The sequence below is a fragment of the Trichosurus vulpecula genome, chromosome 1 (assembly GCF_011100635.1).
Source record: "Trichosurus vulpecula isolate mTriVul1 chromosome 1, mTriVul1.pri, whole genome shotgun sequence".
NCBI classification, from domain to species: Eukaryota; Metazoa; Chordata; class Mammalia; order Diprotodontia; family Phalangeridae; genus Trichosurus; species Trichosurus vulpecula.
In genome coordinates, this window is record NC_050573.1 from 268782998 (window position 1) to 268799695 (window position 16698).

The following is a 16698-nucleotide window of genomic DNA, read 5'->3' on the forward strand; positions in this document are numbered from 1 at the left end:
TGGGATTATATAACTGGAAGATAACCTTAGACTATGTTTAAAATGAGGACATTGTATGTATAGACAAGTAAATCATACCGTCTAAGTGCTCTTGCCAAGTAGGGCTCAAAATTCCACTGTTACTATGCAGCTTAGGATGATAGTTCCCAGAGACCCAGAAGCCCAGGGCAGAAGTTGGTATATTGAGAGAAGCTCTAGGTGTAGAGTCAGAATCCTGGGGTACAAGTCCCAGCTTTGACTGTTACTAGCTGTGCAACCTAAGCAAGTCATTTACCTTCTCAGAGACTCAGATTACTCAGATGACTAAAATGAAGACATTAAGCTTTAGTAACTTTCCAAGATCACTGCTGTTCAGCAGTTTTGGTCATCTCTGATTCTTCATGACCCCATTTAGGGTTTTCTTTGCAAAGATACTGGAGTTATTTGACATTTCCCTCTCCAGCTAATTTTACAGATGAAGAAGCTAAGGCAAACAGGATTAAGTGACTCAACCAGGGTCACACAGCTAATGTCTGAGTCTGGTTTTGAACTCAGGTCTTCCTGACTCTAGGTCTGGCACTCTATCCACTTCACCACCTAGCAAGACCACCCACCTAGTCAGTTTTAGAACTGGGATTCAAAGCCAGGCCTCCATATGATAAGTCCAGTGATTTCTGTTCCACTATGCCAAGATTGCTTTCTTCATTATAACAAAGACTTTTTAAACTGAGGGTATGGAAGTTTATGCTGTGGGAAAAAGAAGGTAATTTTTGAGCATGGCCCATTTTGGAGGAAAATAGATTCAGTTGTGAACTATGGGAACTTGGGATGGGCAATATGATGGCCCTATGGACCAAGAGCATGCTCAAAGGTAGAATGGAGGTGTGGGAAAGGAGGGAGATGGGACAGACATACCTACTATTCATTATTGTCAAGAGCCCTTGCTCATTAATTATTTTATTATTTCTTCTTTCTTTTTTAAAATATAGACAACTCTTACCAAGTTTTTACATGTGTTGAATTGAGTAGTCCCCATGACAATTACTTATTTTGCAAATGAGACACCTATGGAACATCATTAACTTTTTTAGTCCACAAAAGAATTGTAGATGAAATACAGTGATTATAAGAAACAATATATGAATGCAGTGTGTTCCTTAACAAAGTTAGGTGTGTTCCAGGACATAGCCCTTAGAACCAGTTCTCCATTTACCCCGCTCTAGTGGGTTCACTATATAGTAGTAATCGTATTCACCATTTAGTAGTAATAGTATTTGAACTAATTCTGATGAATTCTTAACAGCTGAAAATCCTTGCCTTTAACAGCCTTTATTTGAAACAAAACCCGCCAACCAAAGAAAAATCTCGATCATGTGCTGCTTGATAGGGAAAGAACAAATGATGTGTAAATATAAGATATTTATATTTCTTTTCCCTGAAAATAAGTTGTGGTTCAGTTCTTCCCATGCCTTTCCACCTCAAGCTTCCCAACCATCTGACAAAACCCTCCTTAGTCTACCAATCCCCGGAGATCCAAAGAACAATATTCCCTTTTCAAATTCCCATGAAAATTCATTATAGAGAGGCTATGCCTCTATTTTATCTTCAGGTCATTTCAAATTGGAAATATGTCTCCCAGCAATAATTTCATTTTAAAGAAGTTCCATTTGAAAAGTGAAATAAATTTGCAGAACATGAATTTCTTCAAAAAAGTTTTTTTTATTCTGTATTTAGTCTCAATTATTACTTTCGTGTGCTAAATAGTACTTCTTTGCAGGCCTGTTGTCCAAGCAAAGTGAATACAACTTCTACGGGAGAAGCTAAGAGACAGAGGAAACCCGGCTCAAGATTCTGACAATATTTATTAAAAATTATCAGCCTTTGCTTAAACAGAATGGAGTGTAATATTGTAGGAAAGGTTTTGACATTAAGATCAAAGGACCTGGATTTAAATCACAACTCTGCTACATTCTGCTTCCATGACCTTAGGCAAATCACTTATTTAGACTCCTCTTCTATAAAATCCTAAGGTTGACCAGTCCTGAATTCTGTGACAAAGGAAAGAGTGGAATAATGGATAAAATGAGGGACTTGGAGCGTGGAGAACAGAGTTCAAATTCTGCTCACATGCCTAACAGGCATATCTGATGATGCGGAAATCACTTAGTCATTCAGAGCCCCAGTTCCCTCAACTGTAAAATAAGCCAGGCACTTGCACTACCTACCTTACAGGGTTATGGTGAGGGAAGCCTTCTGAAAACTTTAAGGGACTACCTAAGTAATTTCTAAGATCCCCTACTTTTGGGGGGAGGAAGAGAGAGGACCAGGCCTTGTACTTGTTCATGCTCTAATTTTGGTGTTGGTATGATCTGAAATGTGTATATTACCTAACCTATTGAACATCTTGGCATATTTCATTAATTATGTTAATTGATTTTTAATGGATATTTTACAATGAAAAATGCAAATTTTATAGAGGAAATTGCAATGTAGAGGTTGGTGTACCTCTTGGCAAAGACTTCAAAAGTGAAATTATTCTCCTTTGTCAATTTAACCTAGGCAATGGATGGTTTCTTGACAAGATTATTATTAAATTTAAAGAGGAAGAAGAGGATCAAGAGATTCTGTTTCCATGTGACAGGTATGTAATTTCTTGATAAAATTCTCTTACACACACACAAAAAATTCTTTTACACAACTTTCACTATTCCTGGGTATTGCCATTATTTCAAAATCTTGTCTCTGATCCCTGATTTCAGGATAATTTTTTTCTATATCTTTGTCTTTCCTTTCTACATGTTTTCATTTACTAAATCTGGCTAATTCATCTACCATAACTCTTGAATTTCTTGACTCCCTCCTACTTTTCTCTTCTCTCAAGTTTCTAGTCTGCCAAATCTATTTTCCAGAACTTCATTAGCTTATGTGAATTACTTTCACCTTTCTTGCTGGTCTCTCTCCATTCCAAACTGTACTGCAAGCCATATGGTTCCAAGTAACATTAACCTCATTTTATAGATAAGGAAACCAAAACTGGGAGAGTCTGTGTAACTTGCCCAAGGCCAAACAGTCAGTGGAACACAGATCTAGGATCAAACTTAGGCCTTCTGAATCAAATGCTGGATATCCAGTTCACAAAACCAGGTTGCCTCATACTGCTAATGTAATCATGCCACACTGCCCCTCACCCTTAGAGAGCAGTTCCCTTTATTCCTGCAGATAAATATTCAAGGTCCTACAAAAGCTGCCCCTAACTTTCCTGTCTAGGTTTAATTGACACCCACATTCCAGGCAGTACAGTAGATATAGCCCTGGGCTTGGAGTTAGGAAGACCAGAATTCAAATCCAGCCTCTGACACTTGCTAGTTGTGTAACTTAGCCTCTGTCTGCCTCAGTTTCCTTAACTGTAAAATGGAGATAATACTAGTGCCTACTTCAAAGGGTTGGTGTGAGGATCGAAGCAGGTGATATTTGGAAAGCACTCAACACAGTTCCTGGCACTAAATAAATGCTTGTTCCCTCCCATGAACCTCCCCCTACATTTCCCTTGACCATAGCCTTTCCTTGTTCCTTTGTCCAATTTATACCAAATGTATGGGAAAGCTTTCCACTCCCCATCAGCCAGACTGTAGCTCTCTTTTCCTTAAAATAACAGTTTTAACTCTAGCTCCTCCAGGGATCTTTTCTAATGAAGAGTTCTTCACTGGATAACACACCATCAAATGCATCCCCTAAGAGGCCAACTTTTGTAGAGGCAAGAACAATGCACTTTAAGTTAGGAGAGCAGGGTTCTATTTGCTATTTTGTCATTCAGAACTTGAGTTAATCAATTAACCACACTGTAACTCATTTTCCCCAGAAGATAATCATACTTGTCCTTCCTATATGTCTATCTCTCATCATCTAATTTCTCTCTCTCTCTCTCTCTCCTTCCTTCTTTCCTTCCCTCTCTCCGCTTCTTTCCCCAGAATATGTGAGAATCTGGTGAGTAAACACCTTAGGAAGGTACAGCTTTTCTTTCCTACCAGGAGTCGCTTTTTATTCACTAGTAGCACTATGGCATAGTGGAAAGAATACTGAATTTGGAGTCAGAAGACTTGAGTTTCTGTCTTTGCTATTTACTCCTTGTACAACTCTGGACATAGAATGAGGGTTTTTGACTAGAGAACTCTAAAGTTCCTTTCTGCCGTAAATTCTACAATCCTAAATAACCTCTGCAATTCCGTGTGGGAACTGTGTCTATTTCTAACTTAATTCCCCCAAATTCATGGCACAATGTTGTACATTGTGTCACTTAATAAATACTTGCTATTGTGCATGCCCTTTGATCCAGCAATGCCACTGCTGGGTATATACCCCAAGGACATAAAAAAGGGAAAAAGTACCTATTTGTACAAAAAATATTTATAGCAGCTATTTTTGAGGTGGCTGAGAATTGGAAATTGAATCAATGCCCATCAATTGGGGAATGACTAAACAAGCTGTGGTATATGATTGTAATATTATTGTCCTATAAGAAAGGATAAGCAGGATGATTTCAGAAAAAACCTGGAAAGACTTACATTAACTGATGCAAAGTGAAGTGAACAGAACCAAAAAAATTATACACAGTAACAGCAATATCGTTAGATGAAGAATTGTGAATGACTTAGCTGTTCTCAATCATACACTAATCCAAGACAATCCCAAAGGACTAATGATGAAGCATACTATCTACCTCCAGAGAAAGAACTGATATTGTTTGAATACGGACTAAAGCATGCTATTTTTCACTTTCTTTAATTTGTTCTTTTTCTTTTATTTGAATCTTCTTGTACAAAATGACTCATATGGGAATGTGTTATATGGTTACACAAGTCTAACCTATATCTGATTGCTTACTATCTCAAGGAGGGGGGGGAGGGGAAGGAGGGATAAAATTTGGACCTCAAAATTTAAAAAAAACCCGAATGTTAAAAATTATTTCATGAAAAGACTTACATGAACCGATTCTGAGTGAAGTGAGCAAAACTAGGAGAGCATTGTACACAGTGACAGCCACTCTGTGTGAGGACTGATTTTGATAGACATTCTTAGCAATTCAAGGGCCTAAAACTTTTCCAAAGGACTCATGATGGAAAATGCCATCCACATCCAGAGAAAGAACTATGGAGTCAGAGTGCAGAGTGAAGCAGACTCTTTTCTCTTTTGTTTTGTTTTCTTTCTCATGATTCCTTCCATTTGTTATAATTCTTCTATGAAACATGACTAGTATGAAAATGTGTTTAATAAGAATGTATGTCTAGAGCATATATCAGATTGCATGCCACCTTGGGGAGAAGGGGAAAGGGAAGTGGAAAAAATTTAAAACCCGTGGAAATGAATGTTGAAAACTGAAAATAAATAAATTAAATATTAAAAATATTTTAACATGTAATTGATGGAAATTATATATACATATATGCATATACATACATGTGTATATAATTATATATCTGTGTATATATGTGTGTATATCTATACATATATGAAATATTGGTTGATAAGCAGTTATGTTTTGTGTCACCATGGTTTCATGAAAAAATCCTTTCCTTTGAAAATTTGGCCTGAGTAATGGGTTGAGCTCTTTGTTTGCCTGTTCTTCATCCCCACCCCCAATATTCTTTTGAAATTGTACCAGATTTGGTAACATTACTCAATACCTTGAGCCTGTACTGTGTGGAGAGTACTTGGGCTTTTGTTTATTTGTTTAAGAGTATCTGTGCCTTTGGGGTGTATAGGGTGCTTAAGGAGGACTAGCACCTCTGGATGTGAGGACTTGCCAAGCCTTTTTCAGGGCTGCTCATTCACCTTTGGTGTCTACGTCTAACCCAGCTCTCACCTGTGGCTCCAAGAAACTGTAGAATGGGCAGCAGTCACACACCAGTAAAACCATCTCAGCAGATGGGCTAAACTAGCTTGAGTTTAACTGATAGGCCTTGAATCCAAGCGTGTGAAGACTCCCTCCAATAAAATGGGCAGCTGAGAACAATTTGTTCCAGTGATCAAGAAGGTAGATGAAGCAAATGCTGTAGAATGTTTAGAGCTTGGTTAGACATTGAAGATATCAAGGTCATCCACTTCATCCCAGGCCATTGCCAGTCTTCTTGACTTCTGTCTTGCCACTGTACTTTGATGATTCTGGAAGGAAGAGTGAGGCTGATGACTTGGTGCAACTCTGCCTCACTTATGTCCAATTCCCTCAGGAATCAAGACACCACTCTGTGATGTCATGAGTCCTCTTCAGAATGAAGGACAAACAATAACAACTTGTGACTTTATTTGTTTAAAATATTTTAAAATCTCTAAGATATATAAATATTACAATATATTCTCATAGAAGAAAATTTTAGGTTTTAGAGATTTGTATAAACAATGCCATATTCCCAGTTGAGTTAAAGAATTTCCCTTGAATACTGAGATATTTGCTACCAAACAGAGAGATATTTAGAAATATCCAGGTAATTGATATTTTTTAGTTTTAAAAATATTTTTTGTTTTTCAATTATATGTAAAAAAATTTTTAACATATGTTTTTAAAAATTTTGAATTCCAAGTTCTCTCCCTCCTTTGTTTCCTCCTTAAGAAGGCAAGCAATTTGATACAGGATATAAATGTACAGTCATGCAAAGCATATTTCAATACTAGTCATTTTGTGAAAGAAAACACAGACAAAACACAAGAAAAATAAAATTAAAAAAAGATATGCTTTGATGTGTATTTACACTCCTTCATTTCTTTGTCTGGAGGTAGATAGCACTTTTCATCATAAGGCCTATCTTAGATCATTGTGTTGTTTAGACTAGCTAAGTTATTCAGGGTTCGACATTGCACAATATCACTGTTACAATGTTCTTTTGGTTCTGTTCACTTCACTTCCCATCAATTTTTGTATTGACCAATATTTAAAAATGTTCTTTCATAGCTATTAACTATCTTCTGAACCCAGGCTTGGTACAGTCTAAATTACGCAAAGCTAATTCGGTATTTTGTTCTGTCTTAGCAAATGTTTTAAAACATATAAAATAATGGGGAAGTACAAAAGAGCCTTTTTAAAAATGCTAGTCTTAATTTTCAAAAATTACTAAAAGTTCAAATAATATTTATTTATCATATATTTGTTCTATATTAATTTTGATTACCAAATTATAGTAAATCCAATCCTGCTGTCAGTTTTAGAAGAAATTCTTAGATGGCAATGATCCAGTGACAAACTTGGGAAAATGTCATTCATCAAGGGAAAAGGTGCTGCATAATTTGATATTTCAGCTTTTTCCTATGAATACCTTGCTCACATGCAGTCCTAAATTTTTTAATAGAATTAGATAAGCTATGTTGTCATTGCTAAGTCATTTCAGTTATGTGTGACTTTTTGTGACCTCTTTTGGAGTTTTCTTATCAAAGATACTTGAGTAGCTTGCCATTTCCTTCACCAGATCATTTTACAGATGAGGAAACTGAGGCAAACAAGGTTAAGTGACTTGCCCAGGGTCACACAGCTAATAAGTGCCTGAGGCCAGATTTGAATTTAGGAAGATGAGTCTTCCTGACTACAGGCCCAGCACTCTATCTACTGTGCTGCCTAGCTGCCTTTTATATAATCTATGCTAATCTCAATACAGTTTTACTTGTAAATTAGCCAACACAGTGCTTTATCATTCAATTTTAGGTCATGTAGCTAGGGAAGAAGAGAAGTTTATAACATTTCCTTTATTCAAATTGATCTTTCCTTTTTCCTATCCCTGTTAAAGCTATGGGTCTAAAGAAGTTTGTTTTTTTTTTTTGAGGCAGACATTAACTGGAATAAGTAGCATCTTACTTGTATGAAAATTGCTTTAACAGACAATGAAGATCTTTAAAATTTGAGAAGGTCTCCCGTGATTTTGAAAGTACTTTAATGAAATCTTTTTGAAAAAAAATCCTACCAAGCATCTTTTTATTTCATCCAAAAATTAAGCATGATGTTGGTTGATTCCCCCAGTTGCTAATGTCCTCCTCCTCAGAAATTACTTTGTACATGTTTTGTATTTAATTTTCAATGTACATGTTATTTTCTACCAATAAAATGTAAACTCCCTGAGGACAAGAACTATTTTGTTTGTGTCTGTATATTCCCACAGCCAAATATGTCTGGAACATAGCAAGTGCTTAAAAAAATTGTTGAGTGAATGAAAGATTTGATTGATTTGATTTGATATTGGTTGTTTTCATTAATATTACTTGATTTTATAAAATCTTTCTGAGAATGGAATCTTTAAATAAGACAGTGGATTCTCCAAAGAATTGACTTGACAACTGGGCATTGTTAAATACAAAAAGAAGCTTTTCTTTTCTAGCAGTAAGTAGATTTTACATGGAGGAGAGTGATTTTTGAAATCTGCTCCATTTAACAGTTTCTCTGTTTTTTGACATAAAGGTTTCTTTTAATTGAAATAAATGGACTTTCTGAAGACCTTGAAAAAGTTCATAATTGAGTCACCCTTTTTATTATAATAATCTGTCAACACACTGGTGGTTTGCATGCCTGATTTCTTAATTCTAAACATGATAATGACTCTCCATAGCAATTTTTTTTTTAAAAATCTCCTAATGTCCCCTCTGTACTTAGCTAAGCTGGTCATCAGATAGCAGATACAGTTTATCACCCAGGCTACATTCAAAACTGGTTCATCTTAGGAGAGCCTGAGGAGGACTAGAAAAGTCTTTAAAAACACAGGCTCATCTCCAACCCCCAGTGAGGCACCAAGCTTATATTGTAAATCTGCAGCAATTTATGGTTTACAAAGCATTTACTCACAACTCTATGAGGTAGGTAATGGGAGTGCTATTGTTCTGTTTTATAGATAGTAAAGGAGACTCACAGAGGTTAATCAACTTGTACATGATCTAGTAGCTGGAAAGTGGTAGAGACAAAAGTAAAAACTCAGTTTTTCTCTTTCTTTCTACATTTCCTCTTTTGAGAGAGCACAGCCTGGTGACAGAAGCAAAGTTGCTCTTATAGATAGATAACTCAAGAGAGGAAATACCAATTGCTGTGAGTTTCTTTATGTTTTTAATCATGCTTCAGGGCATTCTTAGCAAAACCCATAATTTGGACTATCCAGTCTAAGACTCTAATATGCTTTTACTAGAGAGTCCTCCATAATCTTTCGGATGAAGTTTGAGTTAAAAGACTGAAGTCTTAATGGTTGGCATGGCTTTAATTAAGAGTTTTTATTTTAAAAAATCCAGTCTACAATAGTAGTTTAAGATATATTTTCCTTATTTCATTTTCCTTTCATAGAAATACATTTCATTTCAACCATTTTATCCCATTAACCAATTTACTCCTGTCCACACAGATGGCTGGATGAGTACCAAGATGATGGGAAGACTGAGAGGGAACTGCTTGCCAAAAGTAAGTAGTGGGAATGGAAGTTAGCTGATGGATAACTTCTTTGAAAGGTTGATTGGTTCTGCAGCTACAATCTTAATTTTCAAAGGCTATCATTCTTACGTCAGCGTTGTGATACTCAAGGAAAGATCTTGGACCAAGGGTCAGTTTGTTCTGGACAAATTAATTTCCTTCAAGAATTTCAGTTATTGGAGAGGCTTTATTATTAGTTTATCTGACCACAAATTCATCTACTAATTCATAAAATACATTTTTTTCAACATCTAGATCAGGACTTAGATCAGGGCTGTCCAACCTTAGGTTTTTATTGAAACAATAGACAATATATTTTGATTTGCCATTTTAGTGAGAGCTCTGTGGTAGCTTGGCTACTTTTACTAAAGCATTTATGTAAATTTCTGTGCTGGTAGGCAGCCACATAAATTGCACAGGGTCACATGAGGCCTGCAGGCTGCATTTTGGATAGCCCTGGATTAGATAAATAACTTGAATAGGAACTGGCTGGTCAATAAACACAACCATCATTAGCCAGTTGTCTTAAGAGGTAGCCCGGTCTAGTGAATAGAGGGCAAGCATGAAAGCCAAGAAGATCTGGATTCGAGTCTTGCCTCTGACACACATTAAATGTCTTACCCAAATCACTTAGTCAAGTCATCTCTTAGTGCCCTCAGGCAATTCTCAAAGATTAAAAATTAATAAAGTTATATTCTAACGCTTGTTAGAATATAATCTCTATTCAAGTAGGCATTCATTTTACTAATATTCCCAGAACCTGGCACAGTGCCTGGCAATAGGAAGTGCTTAATAAATATATGCTGATTGTCAAATTTCTGATCTACACTGATGAAGGAAATTTCCATACTGGGAAATTCTCTCCAGTGAGAAAACGGTGGGCCCTGACACCCTCCTCATTGCCCCCCAGAAGAAGGTTTTTGTTCTTCCTCTACTCAAGAATCATTGGTCACTCCCTATTGCTCTCTGTGCTAGGTTTAAACTCCTTTGCCTGGTATTCAAGGCTACAATCTACTGTTATCCTAGCTCTCTAGCCTTATTTAACATCATTATCTTCTACAAATGCTACATTCCAGCCAAGCTGGCTTAATGTCTGTTCTCATAGACATTTCCCACCTCTGGAAAATACCTCAATTTTTCCTGCCTCAACATCTTGTTTATGCTGATCCCTATACCTCAATCAATTGGTCATTGAACAAATATTTATGAAGCATCCACCATATGCCAGGAACTATAGTAGGCATTAAGGATGCAAAGAAAAAAGGAAAAAATGTCCTTTCTCAGGAAGCTTACATTCTGCTGGGTGAGACAATGTGCACAAAATAGAGGCAAAATGTCAGGCACTTTACCTGTGAAAGGCTCCATGTTTGGGGCTGGAGAGAAGTACAAAGGAGAGATCTAGAGAAAGCGCTCTGGGAAATTGTGAAGAGGGAAAAATCCTTTTCAGCTGGGACATTTTTGTGGAGGAAATGATAGCTAAACTAAATCTTGAATAGAAGTATTTCAACAGGCAGAGGTAAGGAAGAAACACATTCCAAGAAGATATGCCTCTAACTAGAAGAAGGTTGGATAAGCATAGGAATGGCTAGATCACAGTTCAGGCTGGCTGGACCATACGGTGTTTTTAAGGGGGTTGATGACAAATAAAGCTGGAAAAATAAGTTGGAGCCAGATTGTAGACATCCTTGAGGCCCAGGATAGTCAGAAAATGTCATTTAAAACCTATGTGTCTTTGGTCATCCTGCCCCTAAGAAAATTAATTCAGTCAGTAAGAACTGGAAATTTCATTTCTGGAGGTAAAATCTCAATTATGAATAGTATAACTCAAAACAGAAAAGGACAAATCCATTAAATATGTCTTCTGTTGACCAGAGAAAGGAAAGGAAAAAAATAGAAACTCTAGTTCACACAGAACATAAGGGTTTTCAAAGTAGAAAGCAGGAAAGAAGGGAAATGTATGTGTTTTTTTCCCCCACATTTATAGAGTATAAACTGGATTCAGAAGAATTAATATTGAAAAAATTACCAGGATGCAATTCTTTGGAAATTCTGGCAAGATGGTAAATACGTGACAGTAAAGATACTATTAAGTGCTTTTTTATTTTCAGTGTGGTTTCCATTTCTTCAAAAATCATCTCTGTGCTTTTACCTTTTATATCTGAAATAGTGAGTAGAGTAGAATTAGCAAGGCATTTAACTTATTTAGGGTATCAGTTACTTGAATTAGTCAACCATGATACTAGTGTGGTGATAACATTAATGCCTAGCATTTATATGGTACTTTAAGGTTTTCAAAGCACTTTTACAAACATTAATCCATTCTCTCAATAATCCTGGAAAATAGGTGCTGTTATTGCTCTCATTTTCCAAATGAAGAAACTGAGGCAGGAAGAAGTTAAATAACTTGCTCAGGGTGTTACACAGCTACTAAGTGTCTGTGCCACTTAGTTGCCTAATAAGTAGTCAAATTTACCGCAGAATCTTGAATATAGGCCATCCCCCCAAAATTTGACTTACACAATACCTGAGAAGACCAATAATGGTTCTCTTATTATGTGAAATGATAATAAAGAGAAAAAAAATGAGAACAGAAATGTTAAAAATAAATATTTTATTTCAATTGAATGAAATGTTAAATGAAAACTTTGCACAGAAATATATATATTTACATACATATGCATTATATATATGTACACTCTGTATAATTATTTTTAATATGCATCTATATGTGTCCATGCATATTTCTTTTCCAATAGTACTTAATGTAGCATGGCATCATATATTAGAGATTGGCTTATATTCTGTTTAACAATAGCTATATTAAAATTCAACACATTTAACTACTAAATAGCACGTGTCAGGCACTAGAGATACAAAGACAAAATGAAACAATCCTTTCTGTCAAGGAATTTACCTTCTTCTGGAGGGATACAACATGTACACAACTAAGCCAACACAAATATGAAGGCACCTGAGAGTCACCATGGTGAATTGGATAGAAAGTTGATTTTGGAGACTGAAAAAACATTAGTTCAAGGTCCACCCACCGCTGCCACATACTGGCCACATGACCCTAGGAAAATCGTTTAACCTCTTAGCACATCAGGTAAAACTCTAAGGCTGTATATTGGAGGACATATACCAAATGCATCAAGAGAAGGGGTTCCTTAGTCGAAGCTACTGATTTAGAAAAAAATCAAAGGCCTTATCTTAAAAAAAAGAATTTCAAAAGGAGGAGAGTGCTAACAATTGGGGTGCTCAGGAAAGCACTTCTTACGGAAGGTGGCACTTGACTTAAGATGCTGGATGGTAAGGATTCCAAGAGGCAGGGGTGAGAAGGGAATATATTCTATGCACGTGTGACAGCCTTTGCAAAGTCACAGACATGACAGATGACAAATCATGTTTGGACATCAGCTAGTAATCCAGTTTGGCTGGAATACAGAGTATATTAAGGGAAATAATATGAAAATATGCCTGGAGAGGTGGGTGAGGGCCAGATTCTAGGAAACTCTAAATGCCAAACATTAAATGCCAGAAGAGAACTTTATATTTTATTCTAGAGGAAGCAAGATTAAGATCTTTTGAGTGGAGGAGTGACATGGTCCGATATGTGTCTTAGAAATATTAATTTGGCAGGAGTGTGAAGGATGGATTGGACAGGTCATACTCTTGCATGGCCAGAAGTAGGGAGATCAATTAGGAACCTCTTACAATAATATAAAATGAAGAGTTACAAGGGCCTGAATGAATGCTAGTGATTTTACGGAGGATGAATAAAATAGACCACTTTGTAGTTTTACTTCATACTTTACGGCACATAGTAGGTCAATAATTATTGCTTGTTGACTGATTTTATGAAGGGTTTTAACATGTATTATCTCATTTATCCTCAATTAAAAAAATACACGTGGCAGATGTGAGGGTGTCTTATTCCCACATTATAGCCGTGAAACAAAGAATTTGGGAAATTTGCCAGGACATGTTTGAGGAAATGTCCCTAAAGAACTATTTGCCTGGATAATCTCTTAATATCCACCAATACATTGTATAGGTAAAAACAGGGCATTGTTAAAGAGTGACATTTTAATTAACCCGAAGGATATGCAACTTTCTTGTGACTTCATGGAGCATCTTTCTTTGCTGAGCTGATTCAGTGCTTTTATTGGCAAAAAGTGACAGTTCTCAGCAAATATTATCTACCACAGTTAAGGAGACATCTGCAGTTTTCTGTGCTGATAATCCCCTTGAACAGTTAAATTTTAATTCACTTCCAGTAACAAAGAAACCTCCACAGGTGGTCCTTCTTTTCAAATTGATGTTCGTGAAAGAAGGAGACTCATTATGATTCTGAGAGGCAGTGAGAGTCAGTGTGCTGAGCATTGGACCAGAAGTTCAGAAGATGTGAATATTAATCTTGATTCTGGAAGTAGCTTAACCAGTGACATTGCACATAATAACAGCATCCTCAGACCTCTATTTCCTCATCTGCAAAATAAGGATGAACACAATCAACCAATTTGCACATGCCTTTTATATGAAATAAGTAACAACAGCATTGATCACTGAATCTTAATAATGTTCCATCTAATTATAAATTTAATACATATATAGGAGCTGGGGAAAGGATCACAAATCCATCAATTATTATTTGTAAGTCTTGTCTGAAACTCTCCTTGTCTCGAGAAATGGTGTATAATTGGGTGTTTTGGGAACTCCTCAGGATACTTAAAAAACTCATTTTTTGGTTTCTTTCCAATCGCTTTCATGAATCTGTTCTTACCCTAGTGAGATATTCTTTACGAAAAAAAAGAGAGACTTGAGAGATGTTTTGTTTAGGCTAATGTCACTTTAGATAGATAGGAAAAGCTTCTGCAGGAAACCACATTTAGGTGAAAATAGATTTTAAAGAGACAGCAGTAGGAACTTTATGTCAGAGTGTATCTAGGCTTCCTTGGGGTACTCTGAAATTATAAAATTAATTTTGGAAGCTAAGTATAATCTTTTTCTTAATTCAATCAAATTAGAAGTGATAAAAGTGCAAATATCATCCATTCAATGTAATTGAATTCAACAAGCATGTATTGATATGCCTACTATGTACCAAGCACTATACTAAGGTATTACAGATAAAAAGAAGACTGAGAAAACACCCCCCCCCCCAGCCACATATAGTGTCTGTCTTTTTCAAAATTCTGTTGAGGGAATACAGTAAGGAATTAGATAAGTATATCTGTTATTTTAATTTGAGCAAAGAGTTAATTTGAGTAGTGAGAAAACTACAAGGAATGGATAGGCTTCCCATAGGATGTTGTCTGTGGCATTGACCCAATAATCTATAGTCATTCAATGAGAGGAGACTGGCTCAGCCTTATTGCCGGATACCCTAGGGGATCTGAAGTACTTCTCCACTTCTAGGTGGTCATCTAAGATACGAGGACTGCAGCAGGCAAGAAGGGGAATGACTGTCCCGGATGAGGATGACCAGCCTTCTTTTTTTTTTCTTTTAAATTAATTTATTTTTAATTTACAGCATTCAGTTACACAAGCTTTTGAGTTCCAAATTTTCTCCCCCTCCCTCTCCTTCCTCCTCCCTGCCTCCCCAAGGCAGCATGCAATCTCATATAGGCTCTACATATACATTCACATTAAACATATTTTCACATTAGTCATTGCAAAGAAGAACTATAACCAATGGAATGAACCACGAGAAAGAAGAAACAAAACAAAAAAGAGAGAGTAAATAGTTTGCTTCAGTCTGCATTCAGACTCCATAATTCTTTCTCTGGATGTGGATAGCATTTTCCATCATGTGTCTTTTGGAGTTATCTTAGAACCTTGCATTGCTAAGAAGAGCCAAGTCTATCAAAGTTAGTCATCGCACAATGTGGCTGTAACTGTGTACAATGTTCTCCTGGTTCTACTCCCCTCACTCAGCATCAGTTCATGTAAATCTTTTGAGGTTATAGTGAAGTCTGTCTGTTACTCATTTCTTATAGCACAATAGTATTCCATTACAATCTTATATCACAGTTTGTTTAGCCATTCCCCAATTAATGGGCATCCCCTTGATGTCCAATTCTTTGCCACCACAAAAAGAGCTGCTATAAATATTTTTGTACATACTGGTCCATTTCCCACTTGTGTGATCTCCTTGGGATACAGACCTAGAAGTGGTATTGCTGGGCCAAAGGGTATGCACATTTTTATAGGCCTTTGGGCATAGTTCCAAATTGCTCTCCAGAATGGCTGGATCAGTTCACAACTCCACCAACAATGTAATAATGTTCCAATTTTCCCACATCCTCTCAGCAATTATTTTCCTTTTTCGTTGTGTTAGCCAGTCTGACAGGAGAGATGTGATACCTAAGAGTTGTTTTGATTTTCATTTCTCTAATCAATAGTGATTTAGAGCAGTTTTTCATATGACTATAGATATCTTCAATTTCTTCCTCTGAAAACTGCCTGTTCATATCCTTTAACCATTTATCAATTAAGGAATGAGTTATATTCTCATAAATTTGACTCAGTCCTCTATATAGTTTAGAAATGAGGCCTTTATCAGAGACACCAGGACAACCAGCCTTCTTGCTAGATAGATATGAACAAATTAGCAGTGTTATATAGATTCAGCTATTTAGGGGGAATATTTTGAGGTCAGTTTTTTTACAATAATTGTGTTTGTATACTTTGATGTACAAAAAATTTATTCAAATGTGCTTTTTATAAAACAACTCCCAACAAAGTTTTGTTGCAAAATTGATAGTGGTTACATTTTTTTTTTCATTTGAAAGCAAACATTTGGGAAAAAGGCACTGTTTGGTCTTACAGATTCTTTTACCCTCTTAATGTGAATGTAAAGTTTAAAAAGCTTCTTTGAGTTCCTTAATTCCTTTTATAGATTTCAGGAGTGTTATTTAAGGGCAGTGATAACCAAACTGCTTCCACCAAGGACTCCTTCGGGCCTTCTAATTAAATTCTATGGACTCTTTACCTTTTTTATTTTTATACCTAGGTTTCCCTTACTGTTCTGCCTCATGGTTTTAACTTCATGCTAACACAATACCACTATTTTCTCTCTCTAACATATTTCCAGTTAGCTGTTATCAAAATACAGGCTCAAAATACAGAAGCTGGAAGGGAGCTAAGACATCATGAAGTTCAACTCTCTCCCTTTACCAATGAGGAAACTGAAGTCCAAAGATGTTAAATGATTCATTCAAGGTTACAAAAAGTATCTTGTGATGGGGTTAAGATTTGAACCAAGGTCCTCCAGCACCAAACCTGGTGGTCTT

General features: G+C 36.3%; 1 protein-coding gene across 1 annotated transcript in view; it reads left to right on the plus strand.

Annotated features, from left to right (window-relative positions):
- The window catches only part of RP1 (RP1 axonemal microtubule associated), a 629473-nt gene that overhangs the window by 344699 nt on the left and 268076 nt on the right, over nt 1-16698 (plus strand). The window contains 2 exon segments of the mRNA XM_036741155.1: nt 2539-2620; nt 9339-9394. Coding sequence (XP_036597050.1) covers nt 2539-2620; nt 9339-9394 — 138 coding nt within the window.